This window comes from Octopus bimaculoides, chromosome 18 (assembly GCF_046866305.1).
Source record: "Octopus bimaculoides isolate indiv1 chromosome 18, ASM4686630v1, whole genome shotgun sequence".
Classification (NCBI taxonomy): Eukaryota; Metazoa; Mollusca; class Cephalopoda; order Octopoda; family Octopodidae; genus Octopus; species Octopus bimaculoides.
This window is the reverse complement of record NC_142945.1, coordinates 27710055-27724729: the sequence shown is the minus strand read 5'-3', so window position 1 is coordinate 27724729 and position 14675 is coordinate 27710055. Positions and strand designations below refer to the sequence as shown.

Sequence of the window (14675 nt, the reverse complement as noted above, 5' to 3'; positions counted from 1 at the left end):
GTATTGATCTTCCAGATATGACTCTTGTTATATCCTTTCTAAAGTAAGGTTATCAAAGATTGATGGATGCAAAGGCTTCACAATTTGCTCGCATTGTCTATCAGATATCGTCTATGTTACAGATGCTCAGTTATACTTTTCTGGAGCCTCTACATGACGACTCAGCCTACGATAAAACAGACGTGATTGTTATGGCTGGGATACCTTTAACCGTAGACCTGTTCAACCAGAGTTGATTTCGTGCTAATAAACATGCCAGCGACTCAGCAGAGAACTTTAGAAAGCATATAGCCAGAGTCATATCTGAAAGATCAACACATCGTTTCCAGTAGCGAAAGTGTAAAAGAATTAAGAGGTTAAAAAAATAATAATGGGTGAAGCTTCAATGAAGTTATGTAAGAATCGATTGGTTGGCTACGGATGTTGTTTAACCTCCAGCTCAGTCCCATTTGAGCAAATCGACAAACAAAAAGTGCCGCAGCCGTGATCATCCCATCTTTGTTTATGGTATGTCTCAGATTACATTACCCTGGATACATGTTCTTTCTCATTTCAAAGATGTTTTTATCAGGTTGAGCAACTATGTACAGAAACTCTCTCTGTCTCTGTCTCACACACACACCTCTTTAGCTTTGGATTTAGAAATATGTGGAATAACAACAGACCTGAAGTCGATGGTTTTATATATTTCAAAGCTAACGTTGATGCTATAAGGACACAGGCTTCAGATAACCAACTTTGAGATATGAAATCTTTTGTTAGCATTATACCTCAATTAGCTATGGGAAATGGCAAGGTTAATTTTCATGCTGCTGAAACCTTCAGAAGACTGTTGAAAAAAAATACATTGGAAATTTCAGAAAGACGCCTCCTGCCTGGAGAACATATAGTTAAGTGGAGACTACTATAGTTAATTCGGAAGATAATTTTTAATAAACTGAAATTATTACTGTAATGAGAATAAAATGCATTAGTTATAATGAAAATTCTTCTCAAAAGGGACAAGGGAGACAACTACCAACATTTCAAATGACCAAAGCTTAAATAGATACGTCCAGTCTTAGAACTCTTCAGCAAAACAGAGTTAGCATAAAGTTACCTGACCAAACAATAACTTGAATATAGTCTTGATGTGAACATAATTCACTGGTTACACAATTTCAAACAACGACATGGAACAAGGGATGAGTCATTAGGATGGAAGGATGTGGCACAACAAATGTTGCATATATATATATAATAAACTAGTTTATGGGAATCTTGATTGATGCATACCAAAGCTATCTCAGGGAAATCACAATTATATGAACATTTCTGAAGGAAGTCAACAAGGATATAAGAAAACATTTTAGACACATAAATACAGGGTTTAAAATTTAGGCCAAAAAAGGAGTGTAATCATATTAGAGCAACCTTGCAGAAAAAACACAATATGCCATTAATACAAAGCATCTGTAGGTGTCCAATCAATACATACAGCGAGCACATGTCATCTGAGAAAAAAAACCCAAAAGCAACTCATTATCAAGCCATCATCTCACCTTACTCACATCAACATCAGTAGCACACAACTAGACAACTAGAGCCTTTGTGATCAGGCTAAATGTTAGACCTTAACATCATCTAATGAAAGTGCATCCTCACCATAGATGGGATTGCATCTCAAAAGATTAGATCTTCTCTGAAAATACTTCAACAATTACTAATACTCAACAAAGTTCAAGTGAAAGCCACAATGAAATATTCTCCCCCACAACTGGGATGCTGGTGCTGCTACAATCACCAGACATCTTTTACATGAGAGAAACAATACTCATCATCATCATCATTTAACTTCCATTTTCCATGCTGACATGGGTTGGATGGTTTGACTGGAAACTGGTAAGCTGCACCAGGTTCTAATCTCATTTAGCATGGTTTCTACAGTTGAATATCCTTCCTAATGCCAACCACTCTGAGAGTGTAGTGGGTACTTTTTATGTGCCAGTTACAGAACACCGGCATCAGCCACAACTGCAATCTCACTTGGCTTGATGGGTCTACTCAAGCACAGTATATTGCCTAAGGTCTCAGTCACTTGTCACTGCCTCCATGAGGCCCAAAGTTCAAAGGGTGCTTTTTACGTGCCACTAGCTTGGGTGCGACACTGGCATTGGCCATAACTACGATTTCACTTGGCTTGATGAGTCTTCACAAGCACAGCATATCACCAAAGATTTTGGTCACTCGTCATCACTTCCGTGAGACCCAACATTCAAAGATCATGCTTCACTGCCTCTTCCTATGTTGTTGCCTCTTCCACAGGTTCCCTCCAACATTAGAGATCAGCACTTTTTCACATAAATGTCCTCATCCATATGCATCACATGACCATAACAGCACAGTCATCTCTCTTGCACCACCATATCTGATGCCTCTTATACCCAACTTTTCTCTCAAGACGCTCACACTCCGTTATGCATGCAAACTGACATCACACATTCAGCGAAGCATACTAGCTTCATTTCTTTCAAGCCTTTGCATATCCTTGGCAGTCACAACCATGTTGCATGGCTGTTTGCACACAGGCATTGTACAATCTGCCTTTCACTCTGAGAGAGAGAGAGATCCTTTGTTACCAACAGGGTTAGGGGCTCCCTGAACTATTCTTATTCTAGCAGTTACATTTTTGGAGCATCCACCTCCGCTACTGACTTGGTCACCTAGGTAATGGTAGCTATCAACTATTTCTAGGTATCCCCCACCCCTGGCAGTTGATGAAGTCTATATTCTGTACATTTTTGGTGTTAATTGTACCTGTGCAATTGTACACAAAACTATTTTCGCTGTTAACCTTCCTGTGATATTGCTACACCTCTTATGTGTCCTTAGCTTACACTGGGTACATCTTATGGAGTTACTACCTATGTCTTTTCTACAGATTGAGCAGAGCCATCTACCTGAAAGGATTTGTGATTTGTCTGCTCTCCTACTTACTAAGGCTTTGGTTTTTGCTAGGTTAACTCTAAGGCCCTTTGATTCTAGGCCTTGCTTCCATGCCTGAAATTTCTTCTCCAGTTGTGATAGCAATTCAGCTATAAGAACAAGGTCATCAGCATAGAGGAGCTCCCAGGGACAGCCCGTCTTAAATTCCTCTGTTATTGCCTGGAGGACTATGATGAACAAGAGACGGCTGAGGACTGATCCTGGGTGAACCCTACTTGTACCCTGAATTCACCAGTATACTCATTGCTAACCTTCACCTTACTGACAGCGTCCCTGTACATGGCTTGTACAGCTCTCACCAACCACTCATCTATCCCTAGCTTCCGCATTGAACACCAGATAAAGGAGTGGGGACTCTGTCAAAGGCTTTCTCCATGTCGATAAAAGCCAAGTACAGGGGTTTATTTTTGGCAACATATTTTTACTGCAGTTGCCTAACCAGGAATATAGCATCAGTCATACTCCTGCCTGGTTCAAATCTGAACTGCATCTCATCTACACTAATTCTCTTCCTAATTGAACTATGGCCCTTTCTGTGACTTTCCTCACTTGGTCCAGCAACTTGATGCCTCTATAATTATTCCAGTCTAAGGCATCACCTTTGCCTCTGTAGCAGTTGACTATAATGCTGCTATGCCAATCATCGGGGATGACTCCTTCATGGATAACCTGATTAACAATACAGGTGACTAGGCTATAACCTACTCTGCCAGATATTTTAATCATCTCAGCAGTGATTCCCTGTTTTCATGTCCTTAATTGTTTTATTGACCAAACTACTGTTGATTCGGATAGCTGGTCCCTCAGTTGGGTCAACATTTGGCAGACACTCCTTCTTGCATTCATTCTCCACATTCAGCAGTCTTTTATAATGGCATTTACAAGCCTCTTTCTTTGCAGAATCATTAAATGCAAGTGCACCATCATCCATGTGGACACATTTCTCTCCTACAACATAGCGATTTTCTCTCACACACTGTCTTGCAATCTGAAACACTTCAAGTCTCTGGTCCTCATGCTGTAGAACATAGGCAAACTTCTTCTTTTCTGCTTCTCACTTGTCTCCTAGCTTCCCTTCTGGCTATCTAATACAGTTCCTTGCAACCATCACACTTCCAGTCATTCCAGGCAAGTTTCTTTGCTCTAACGGCCTTGTCTACAGCATCATTCCACTTTAGGTCTGAATGAGACTTTGCACCAGCCAGCAGACAATGACACTTAGTTGACTAGTAAAGTTTCATCTATACAAGACAAAATAGCCAAGAAAGACTACTAGCCTACATACCTTCATGCACGCGTGTGTGTGTATGTGCATTGTATTTAAACCAACAGGAAAAGTGACCCTGTTACAGTTAAATATCTAATATTTGTGAATTAAAAACAGAAACATTCAAACAACTTTGTTTTGAAGTTTCACATTTATTGTTATGTCTAATTTTTAAAGCGAGTGTGACCTTAGGAACAAAGATATGAAATGGGAAAGGGTTACAGAAGAGGAAGTAAACCCCAGTATTTTACTGTTACTTATTTTCTTAATCTCAGAGAGATAAACCACATTAGAGAGATGAAATTAAGCATATAAAATAAAATATTTCAAATATGTGCTGAAAAAAATAGTTTATGTGGCGACATGGAATACAAAAGAAATGTGGGGTTTTTTTTTTGATAATTTCAAACTTTATCACTAATTTAATTGAATAAGAGAAATTATCAGGCTAAAGTAATAACTTTTACATGATACTTGTTAATTAAATTTAGTTCAGCTTTATTACTATAAAATATGGTCAGTAATTAACGTCCTTTTTTTCCTTTTTTCTTCGGTCCTTTACCACCTGGTTGTTGATTAGAAGATTGAGAGCTTGACTGAGATTGCTGCCGGGTCTTCAGCTTTGGAATAGTTTTGGCAACATACAAGAAAATATCAGTCCCTAAAAATCAACAATATATAAAAATTACATGTATTATGACATACTGATTGAAGAGTAGATATATTAACATAAATTTATACATATTTATGATGACATATGCTTTGAAATACAGAATGGAATATACATTAAAATGAATTTGGAAGCAATTCTGGACAAATTAGAATTATCCAGATTCTTCAGATCCTTTTATGTTTTCTAGCTAATATAAAAATTCCCTGGAACACAGAGTGGTGAAACTTTTGAACAACTAGCCAAGAAGTTACCAGTTTCTATCCTGTCGCTGAAACTAAATCAATGATGCATATTTTCACTCTAAAATAGCTGTCAATATAACTGTAAAGAGATACTGTGGAAGAAGGAAATGCCAATGATATTTACAGAGGCAGAGCAGTATAATTAACAAGTGGTTTATTAATTGGTAGTAGTGAGTTCAACTCCTCCTGCAAGCCAAAATAAGCCACTTTATTTGACCGACCTTGACGCTAACTTTGATAACAGTTTATTTGTGATGATAAGCGAACAACAGTCTAGTCCACATTGAACTCATCACACACAAGCATCCACTACTAAATGGACAATTTCATTTGACAAGAATTCTCACTATCACAAGTCATAACATTTTCCATGAAGAGTGAGGAGAGCTTTCTTTAAACTGCTAATTTAAAAAGATACTCCAAAAAAATCACACGTCTCAAAAGGATTTCACATTATAATACCTACCTTCATATGTATTAACACATTAAAATTGAACTCATATAGCATGCTAGTATCTAGTATAGCAAATAAGAGTAAATACATACATCAATCTACTCAAATCAATAGTAGTAACTACTACTTGTTTCATTTTATTCGTATCTTGATTTACTTAATCTATTGATAAATCTAGAATGGATTTGATTTCTAGAAAAAGAACTTTTGGATTATATGGTACCACCTGACTGGCTCTTATGCCGGTGGTATGTAAAAAGCACCCACTACACTCTCGGAGTGGTTGGCGTTAGGAAGGGCATCCAGCTGTAGAAACTCTGCCAGATCAGATTAGAGCTTGGTGCAGCCATCTGGTTCGCCAATCCTCAGTCAAATTGTCCGACCCATGCTAGCATGGAAAGCAGACGTTAAACGATGATGATGATGATGATATTTTAAATGGACAAAGTTATTAGTTTTGGCAGGTCTATTTTTCAGTAGATCCTGTGTATTCAAACAAATTATTTCTGCTACTATATCATAGAGTTAAAATAGTCATTGTAGTCATATAAATCAGTTGACAGGAATATCCTTTCAAAGTTATCTTTTAAAGTACTTTTACATTCAATTTTCCTTGCTAAAATGTGTTGCACCATGCTGACATGAAAATTTTGACATTTTATCTTAACTACTTCCTGATAGCAACCATTAAGTTAAATTATTAAAAACAAAAGACATTACATAATATACAGTAAAGAAATGAGGTGGTAGCTCAAAAAGAAATAAAAATACTGATGTAACAGAACAAGTAAAACAAACATAAGAACAATACTATTTACACCTCTGTGTTTTTTTTTCCCTTCAGTTAGACTACTATACTGACATTGAGAGAGTGGAGGGTAATGTAATTTGATATAAAAAGAATAATTAAATGTCGTTGCCATTGGTGATATGAAAAGAAATAAAACTTAAAAAACAACATTAACTGAAGTTAAGAATTTAACAAATTTTAAATTACAAATTCATTAGAGACTGATTTACAGTTAACAGTAACTGCACAATTACTGCTACAGATCATTAATTAAAATCGGTGGCTTTAAGGAAGAACTGTCTTTCATATGTAACAAAGTCCAGCCTAACCCACTCCTGAGCAAACCTTCTGCCATTTCTACCATTACCACAACAGGCTTTGCTCCACTGAATTTGTCTTTTTTATCCTCTATCTTTTAAACACATTAAAGGGAATGTCTCTTCTCCTTCATCTGATTATGCCTAAATAATTCACTTAAATACCTATGCAAGCTGAAAAGATCATTCAATCACAAATTTAACTAAAAATGTCGAAGCATTCTCCCCAGCTTTAAACAAGATTGATAAAAACAAAACAAAACCTCAAAATGTGTTTAAATAATTGTGGTAAAAAAAGATACAAAATAAAACAAGGGAGACAACTCACTCGTTTTGAATTCTTCTAGTACTGCTGAACCATCTTCCTGCTTCAGCTGAATACGGATGCGTCCCAGGGCTTTATTATCACGATGGTCAAGTTCACGGGGATACACTTTACTCTAAACATAAAGAAAAGATCTGGCTAAAAAGAGGTTGACTAGTATCAGCTTAGCATCCAAATGGATTTGGACGAATCCATTTTATAGAAAAGGATTAAAATTAAAGCTAGCAGGGGTACAAACAAATCTCAAAAATATTCTACCTTTAAAGTGTTGTCTTGGCAAATTTGTATTATAAATCTAATTTCTATGTCAGTAGATTCTAAAGAAGAGTGAACAAAATGCAAGATACAACTTGATATGTGGGGAAATAATAGGTAGAACTGCAATACTGAATAGTGGTATTTCTGGTAGTTTGACAGGGAAGACTTCAGATAAGCAATAAGGATTCTCATCATGAGGACACATAAGAAATTACTGATGCACACATACAGTAAATGAAGTTAGAAAGTTGGCTAATTGACTGAGCTGCAATTCTATGTTCATTAAGATTCCAAATCTGTTTGACAATTAGTATAATTTCTCATCATGAATTCTGCAAGATTTGAGGCCTTTTCTGCTAAAAATATTATTAATTCACTATTTAAGTCTAATAGTCACATCAAAGCTTGTCTCTTTGGCAGACATTACAATTCTGTGTGCAGTAATAGTTTGCTGAACTTGAATCTCATATCTTATAAATTAGAAAATAGATGGCAATTCAATATGTGACTTTAAAAATAAAAATTGATAATCTTTAACTGAATCCTGTATTACTGAAATTAGTTATGAAAAAAAAATGCATTTAGTTACTAATATCTCTTGATAAATCATTCAATGAATTCATTGCTTAGAAATTCAACTTCAGTTTGAAACCCTGCATTTTATCTCTACCCCAACCCCATCATTATAGTTGTATCAATGATACATAACACAGTTATTCCATTCTAGACCCTACTTCTTTAGAAAAATGGTTTACTCTGAAGGAAACATCTTTAATTGTTATATTATTATGATTGACAAAACAGTACGTCCTTGAACACACTGTTTCCATGTATCTGACAAATATCAATAATTGAGCTGCTTTCATAATGTCAGTTGATTTGTCTAACTGAATCACATATTTAGTACCTTCTTTAATTCTTGCACAAGGTGGTTAGTTTCTGCAATTCTTTTATAAACTGTGTCATTTGACAGTAAAATTGTTCTTATTTTGTCTATGCAGATCTTTCCAGAGGAATTTCTATGGTTGTATCTGACATTAGCAACACAAATTCTTCACCACTTAAATATAGTTTCTTAGTTTTTATAATTAATTAAGAGATTTGTATGATCATGTTCTTAAATATTTTTCTTGAACCAATGTATGTATTTCAAGAAAATTGTTTCAGTACTATACAGGGTGTCCCAGAATTAACTATTTCAATGTAATCAGGCAAATTTTAAAAAATCTGACAGAATTTTATGTTTATTAATTATTATACCAAAACAAATAGATTTATAAATCTCAGGTCGAAATTTTAGAGAAACTTTTCAATATGTACTCTGTCTGTATCCCTAAAAATTTCAAATCTATTTTTAGTGTTATGAAACACATTTTGAAACATTTCAGGATTTATCTCCTGCTCTGCTAGCTGAATGTGTTCTTCAAGTTAAGCTAAACTATTGCTCCATCCTGGGGATGGAAGCAATTCATAGATGCTTCAAGAGAAACATCAGTAAGCTCCTGATTTTGAAAATTTAATGAAGAAGAATTGTTACAAGTTGAGGCACTAAATATATAAAAGGATTTACAATTAGTGAAGTCTGAATGATAATTGAATTTTAAGGCTTCTACTGTCTAGACGAATAATTAGAAGTGATAGATAAAATTCTCTGGGAAAATGTTTACCATGAAATTTAAAAGCTGAACACTAATATATATTTTAAGTGTAAATCTCCAGTTAAAAACCCATTCGTCAACAGCAGGAATTACACAAAAAAAAACTGCTGAATAAAACAAATGCTCACAAATAGCAATAGGCAGAGATTAAAATAGAAACAAACTCTTTATATAATATTGATAAAAATTAAATTACTTCTGGAGATATAGTCATTCCAGCAGCTGCGCATACATCTCGGATTTCTATAAAAGTTGGATTATCAACAGCCTAGATGGAAGAGAAAATAATTTCAAATAAATCAAAACAATAGAACTAATTAAAAGACTAATAAAGAGATATGTAATTATCAACAGGATATATTTAAACTATATCTGTTAAAGAATAATTTTTAAAAATCCCTTTCTTCATACGAACATTTTATTAAGTTAGTATATACAAGATTAATGCAATATTTTCTATTTCCTGATCAACTGTGTTGTATGGAATATATAATTATTAATGGAAATATTTATTGCTATGTAATTTTTATCTAAAGATAATGGAAGAGCCAGTATTTTAGCCTGAAATTGGACTTAATCTTTTTTCTTTCTTTTTAAACAGAAATTAGAATTAGTTACCAACAAAAGTAGAAGCTCTCTGAACTTTGTCCAGCCTATTCTTATTCTACCAGCTATGCTCTCGGAGCATCCACATTCAGTGCTGACTTGGTCACCTAGCTAACAGAAGCAATCAACTATTTTGAGGTATCCCACCTAACATTTGACAGAGTTTATATGTATATATATACATATATTTATACATATTTATACATATATATATATATATATATATATATATATATATATATATATATATATATATACATATATATATCCTCATACTTGTTTCAGCCACTTGACTGCGACCATGCTGGAGCACTGCCTTTACTCAAAGAAATCAACCCCAGGACTTATTCTTTGTAAGCCTAGTACTTACTCCATCAGTCTCTTTTTGCAGAACTGCTAAGTTATGGGGACATAAACACACCAACACCAGTTCTCAAACGATGGTGGGGGACAAACACAGACACACAAAGATGTATATATATATATATATATATATATATACATATGACAGGCTTCTTTCAGTTTCTGTCTACCAAATCCACTCACAAGGCTTTGGTTGGCCCGAGGCTATAGCAGAAGATACTTGCCCAAGGTGTCATGCAGTGAAACTGAACCCGGAACCATGTGGTTGGGAAGCAAGCTACTTACCACACAGCCACGACACACATATATACACATACAAAGTAGGTATGAGGCCTAATGCTTGGGACAAAGTAGAGTCGTTCAATCTTTACCCACAGGCATCATGGTTGGTTTTGGGTGAAGGTTCCTTGTTGGAAAATTGAATGATGTAAGAATAGCACTTAGTTGTAAAGACTGAAGAATTTATTCGTTCCGCTTTCCAGCATAAATTCTGGCTGTGCCGAATATTGTATATTCCATGAATATGACATTGGTAAGTAGAGAACTGAGCTTCTCTATTAGTTTTTTATTTTGTTGTTGTTGTTGTTTCAACACCTCATCTTCCCCAAGATCAGTATTGAGCAAGTGGACGCATGGATCAAATGTGTTCCTGTAATGACCATCCTGTTTTCTTGTTTTGTTTTGTTTTATCTTATTTTTTGTATGGCTTTTATAACAGAGAGAGAGAGAGAGAGAGAGAGAGAGAGAGAAAGAGTATTCTCCTGTAGAAACCATGCTAAAATGGAAAGTACAAGTGAGATGTGGTCCTTGACACATCCAGAGAAGCAATTTATTCATATAAAAACTGGCTGAGATTGTAATGATTCCTTCAACCTATGCCAGCCTAGAAAAGTAGATGTAAAATTAAAATGATGATGTGTATATACTCATATATACACACATACATACATATGTATGTATGTATATATATATATATATGCACACACACACACACACACACTTCGTGCCGGTGGCACGTAAAAGCACCCACTACATTCTTGGAGTGGTTGGTGTTAGGTAGGGCATCCAGCTGTAGAAACTGCCAGATCAGATTGGAGCCTGGTGCAGCCTTCTGGCTTGCCAGTCCTCAGTCAAATCGTCCAACCCATGCTAGCATGGAAAGTGGACGTTAAACGATGAACGAATGATGAACCACTTACATTAGTCACATCTATATCAATGAGAAATGAAAATTAAAAAAGTCATCAGGCTTGAAATACCAGAATTATACTGAGAGAATATAATTCATAGATATTTAATTATATCTCATTATTCATATTATACATAAAGGTGCTAATATTAAATAATTCATACCTTTTCTTTTGGAATTCTCCGACCTTCTTTAGTAGTTTTTTTGCTGTTGATATAAGCTGGATACAAACAAATCCACCTAAGAAAATTAAGAAAGTGGTAATTAGCTTTAGAGTATTAAGAAATGTTTTGACGTGGGTTGGCTATTTTACTGAATATAAATAATATTTCCTTTGCAAACACGGATCTGACAATATTATGAACATTTCTGGACAGTCAGATTGATGAAAACAATCAATGAAAATAACCAAATATTTTTATGTCATCAAAGATGGAAAAGTCTTTTGTGGAAACATAACAACAAATGTCTGCAAAAGAAATCTTTTTTATCATAATTGATGGAATTAAGACATTTCAGTCACCCAAATTTTAGTTGCAATTGTGAGAGGTACTTTGATTTGAAAATTAATGATACGATAGATGTTCTGTTAGATACCAGAGTAGTTGAAAATGGAACAGCTCTCAGTCTTTACAATGTGTCAAATCTACATTGTGAGAAAAATATATTTTTTTAGAAAATATAAGATATTCAAATATTAAATGTTCTTCCATGCTAAGCACCAAATGTGGGTTCCGAAACTTATTATTCGATGTGTCTGTCATTCTGACACTCTTTGTCTCTGTCAAAGCTATACACAATATAACTCATGTTTTGACATCTTAAGAATCACCTTATTTTCCTTGCAGCAGCAACAGGTAATGAGATTTCCCACTCATTCAGGAACCAATTCCAACAAAGCATAATATACTTAAACTTGTGGCTGTCTTGTAAAACGGTTTTTACAGTAAAATTAGAACCAGTTGATGTTTATTTCTTTATTTTCAAAGTGAAATGAAAGTTGACAAATTGATGGTACCTCTGGGTCATGCTAGAGCACCACCTTAAAGGGTTTGGGTCGAAGAAATCAACCCCAGGACTTATTCTTTATAAGCCTAGTACTTATTCTATCGGTCGCTTTGGCTAAACCGATAAGTTATGGTGACGTAAACACACCAACATCAGTTGTCAAGCAATGATAGGGGGACAAATACAGACACAAACACAGACATAGATAGATACACTAGAATTGAAAAATGCACAAGCTCAAAAGGGTTACAGAATGTCATAATAAACCTTAAAAGGTATGGGACTAGCATTATTGGAATCACTATATGTTGTTCATTCTGTGGCATCTTAAAACAAAAAGAGACTCATGTGTGAATTAGGTTGTCATGATAATTATTAAACCAAGTTCTTATTATAAAAATTTGAAAATGTACAAAATATGAATATGAAAATTCATTATTAATACTTTACATACCAAAGTATATAAAACAACATATGTCACCCTGCATGCAAATTACCATGATAATGAAAAAAGAAATTGGATGTATAACAGTTAAAGTACAAAACTGAAATAATTATAAGCAAAGATAATTCACATTATGATACACATATTAATGGAATAGTTATGCAAATTAAACAAATTATTACTAAACTATTTTTGATTAATTACTTGTAGATTTATGAAAATTATCATTATTATAGGCGCAGTAGTGGCTGTGTGGCAAGTAGCTTCCTTACCAACCACATGGTTCTGGGTTCAGTTCCACTGCGTGGCACCTTGGACAAGTGTCTTCTACTATAGCCTCAGGCTGACCAAAGCCTTGTGAGTGGATTTAGCAGACGGAAACTGAAAGAAGCCCATTCTAGATTTATATATATATATATATATATATATATATATATATATATATATAGTGAGTTCAAACAAGAAAAACAACAAAAAACAACAACGTGAGGATGTGATACAGATATTGTGTTACTGGACGCTCAGGAAAGGAATGTATGTATGTGTCTGTGCGTCTGTGTTTGTCCCCCCACCATTGTTAGACAACCGATGGTGGCATGCATACGTCCCTGTAACTTAGCGGTTCGGCAAAAGAAACCAATAGAATAAGTACTAGGCTTACAAAGAATAAGTCCTGGGGTCGATTTGTTCGACTAAAGGCGATGCTCCAGCATAGCCACAGTCAAATAATTGAAACAAATAAAAGAATAATTCATATATTGAATTATTGCATAAACATGACATTAGTATTTGTACACAATTGTTTCGTTAAAATCAAGTATACAATAATTTAACTTAATTTTTAATATAACTTAATTTCGATGAACTAAACAAATTTCTTGTGATAAAAGGATGCCACAGAATGTACAACATATAGTGATTCCAATATTTTTGAGCAACAATGCTAGCCCCATAAGGTTTATGACATTCTGTAACCCCTTTGAGCGTGCATATTTTTCAATTCTCGTTCTGTACTTTTTAAGGTAATGCTTGTAATATTTTATATATGTACTGTATTTCTCCTAATGGTGTGGCAGCCTCTAATAAACTGACACCCAGACACAGACCAATTAAAATAATGTGACTGTCACAATTTTAAAAAATGTACGATAAAATTGATAATAATAGTCATATCTGTTTATCATAAGGAGAGATACTGAACAGCAACTAGTATATTATAAGCTGTACTATAAAGAAATGTATTTTAAAAAATTACTAATAATATTAATTTTTAGAAAATCATTAGCAAAATCTAAAATGACATACCATGCAATGAAGAGAAGGCGAAAATGAGTAACATAAAATTCTCATCAAACGATCGTTCATTGGTTGATGATTGAAAATTAACGAATAAAACGTGATCACCACACAAATGGCCACGGCCCCCTTACACTTTCATTTGCAACCTAGGCATATATTGTCAGACACACAGTAGACTTGACAATAACATTCTGTTGTCGGTCACTGTGTACCTGACAGATATAGATACATATATATATGTAGTGAAACTACCTATCGCCATTATATACAAACAAACCATCTTCTCTCGCTGTTATAAATATAATCAAGTTCGGGCGTAGTAGAGAGCAGCCTACTGTATCCATCACGTGACTGATTATTATTTGAAGCGGCAACTGCCTCGTACCGTTCCCGCCAGAGCGCAAATCGACCAATCACAGCCCCTAATAAGGTCACGTGATGGTGTTCTTCTAATGCCTTCTGTGGAGCCTACTTTCAGCTATAAATAGACTAAATTATCCCCGCCAAATCGTCGCGGTTCAGATCTCTTAGAGACCTGTTCCGTGTACCACACAGACCAGCATCGCCGACAGCGTCAACACGACACTACAACTACCGGCATCCCCGCCAGCGTCAACATGACTTCTACATACACAAGCTAACCAAACTACCGTGGCACTTCTCTTCGATTCTGTTTGTGTGATTCATCTTCACCACGATAAATAATAGACAAGAACTCAGCCTGCGAAGAACATCTGTATTCCAGAACCCGGCCCGGCATGGAAGCCCTAACATCACGACGAGTGATCGACTGCCC

General features: G+C 35.0%; 1 protein-coding gene across 1 annotated transcript in view; it reads right to left on the bottom strand.

Moving 5' to 3' along the window:
- Nucleotides 1-910: 910 nt before the first annotated feature.
- LOC106876435 (signal recognition particle 19 kDa protein) overlaps nucleotides 911-14675 on the bottom strand; it is a 25908-nt gene continuing 12143 nt past the window's right edge. The window contains exons 2-5 of the mRNA XM_014924979.3: nucleotides 11292-11367; nucleotides 9166-9237; nucleotides 7057-7168; nucleotides 911-4913 (exon numbers count right to left, since the gene is read on the bottom strand). Of these exons, the coding sequence (XP_014780465.1) occupies nucleotides 4777-4913; nucleotides 7057-7168; nucleotides 9166-9237; nucleotides 11292-11367 (397 nt within the window). The 3' untranslated portion in view covers nucleotides 911-4776. The remainder of the gene's footprint in view (nucleotides 4914-7056; nucleotides 7169-9165; nucleotides 9238-11291; nucleotides 11368-14675) is intronic.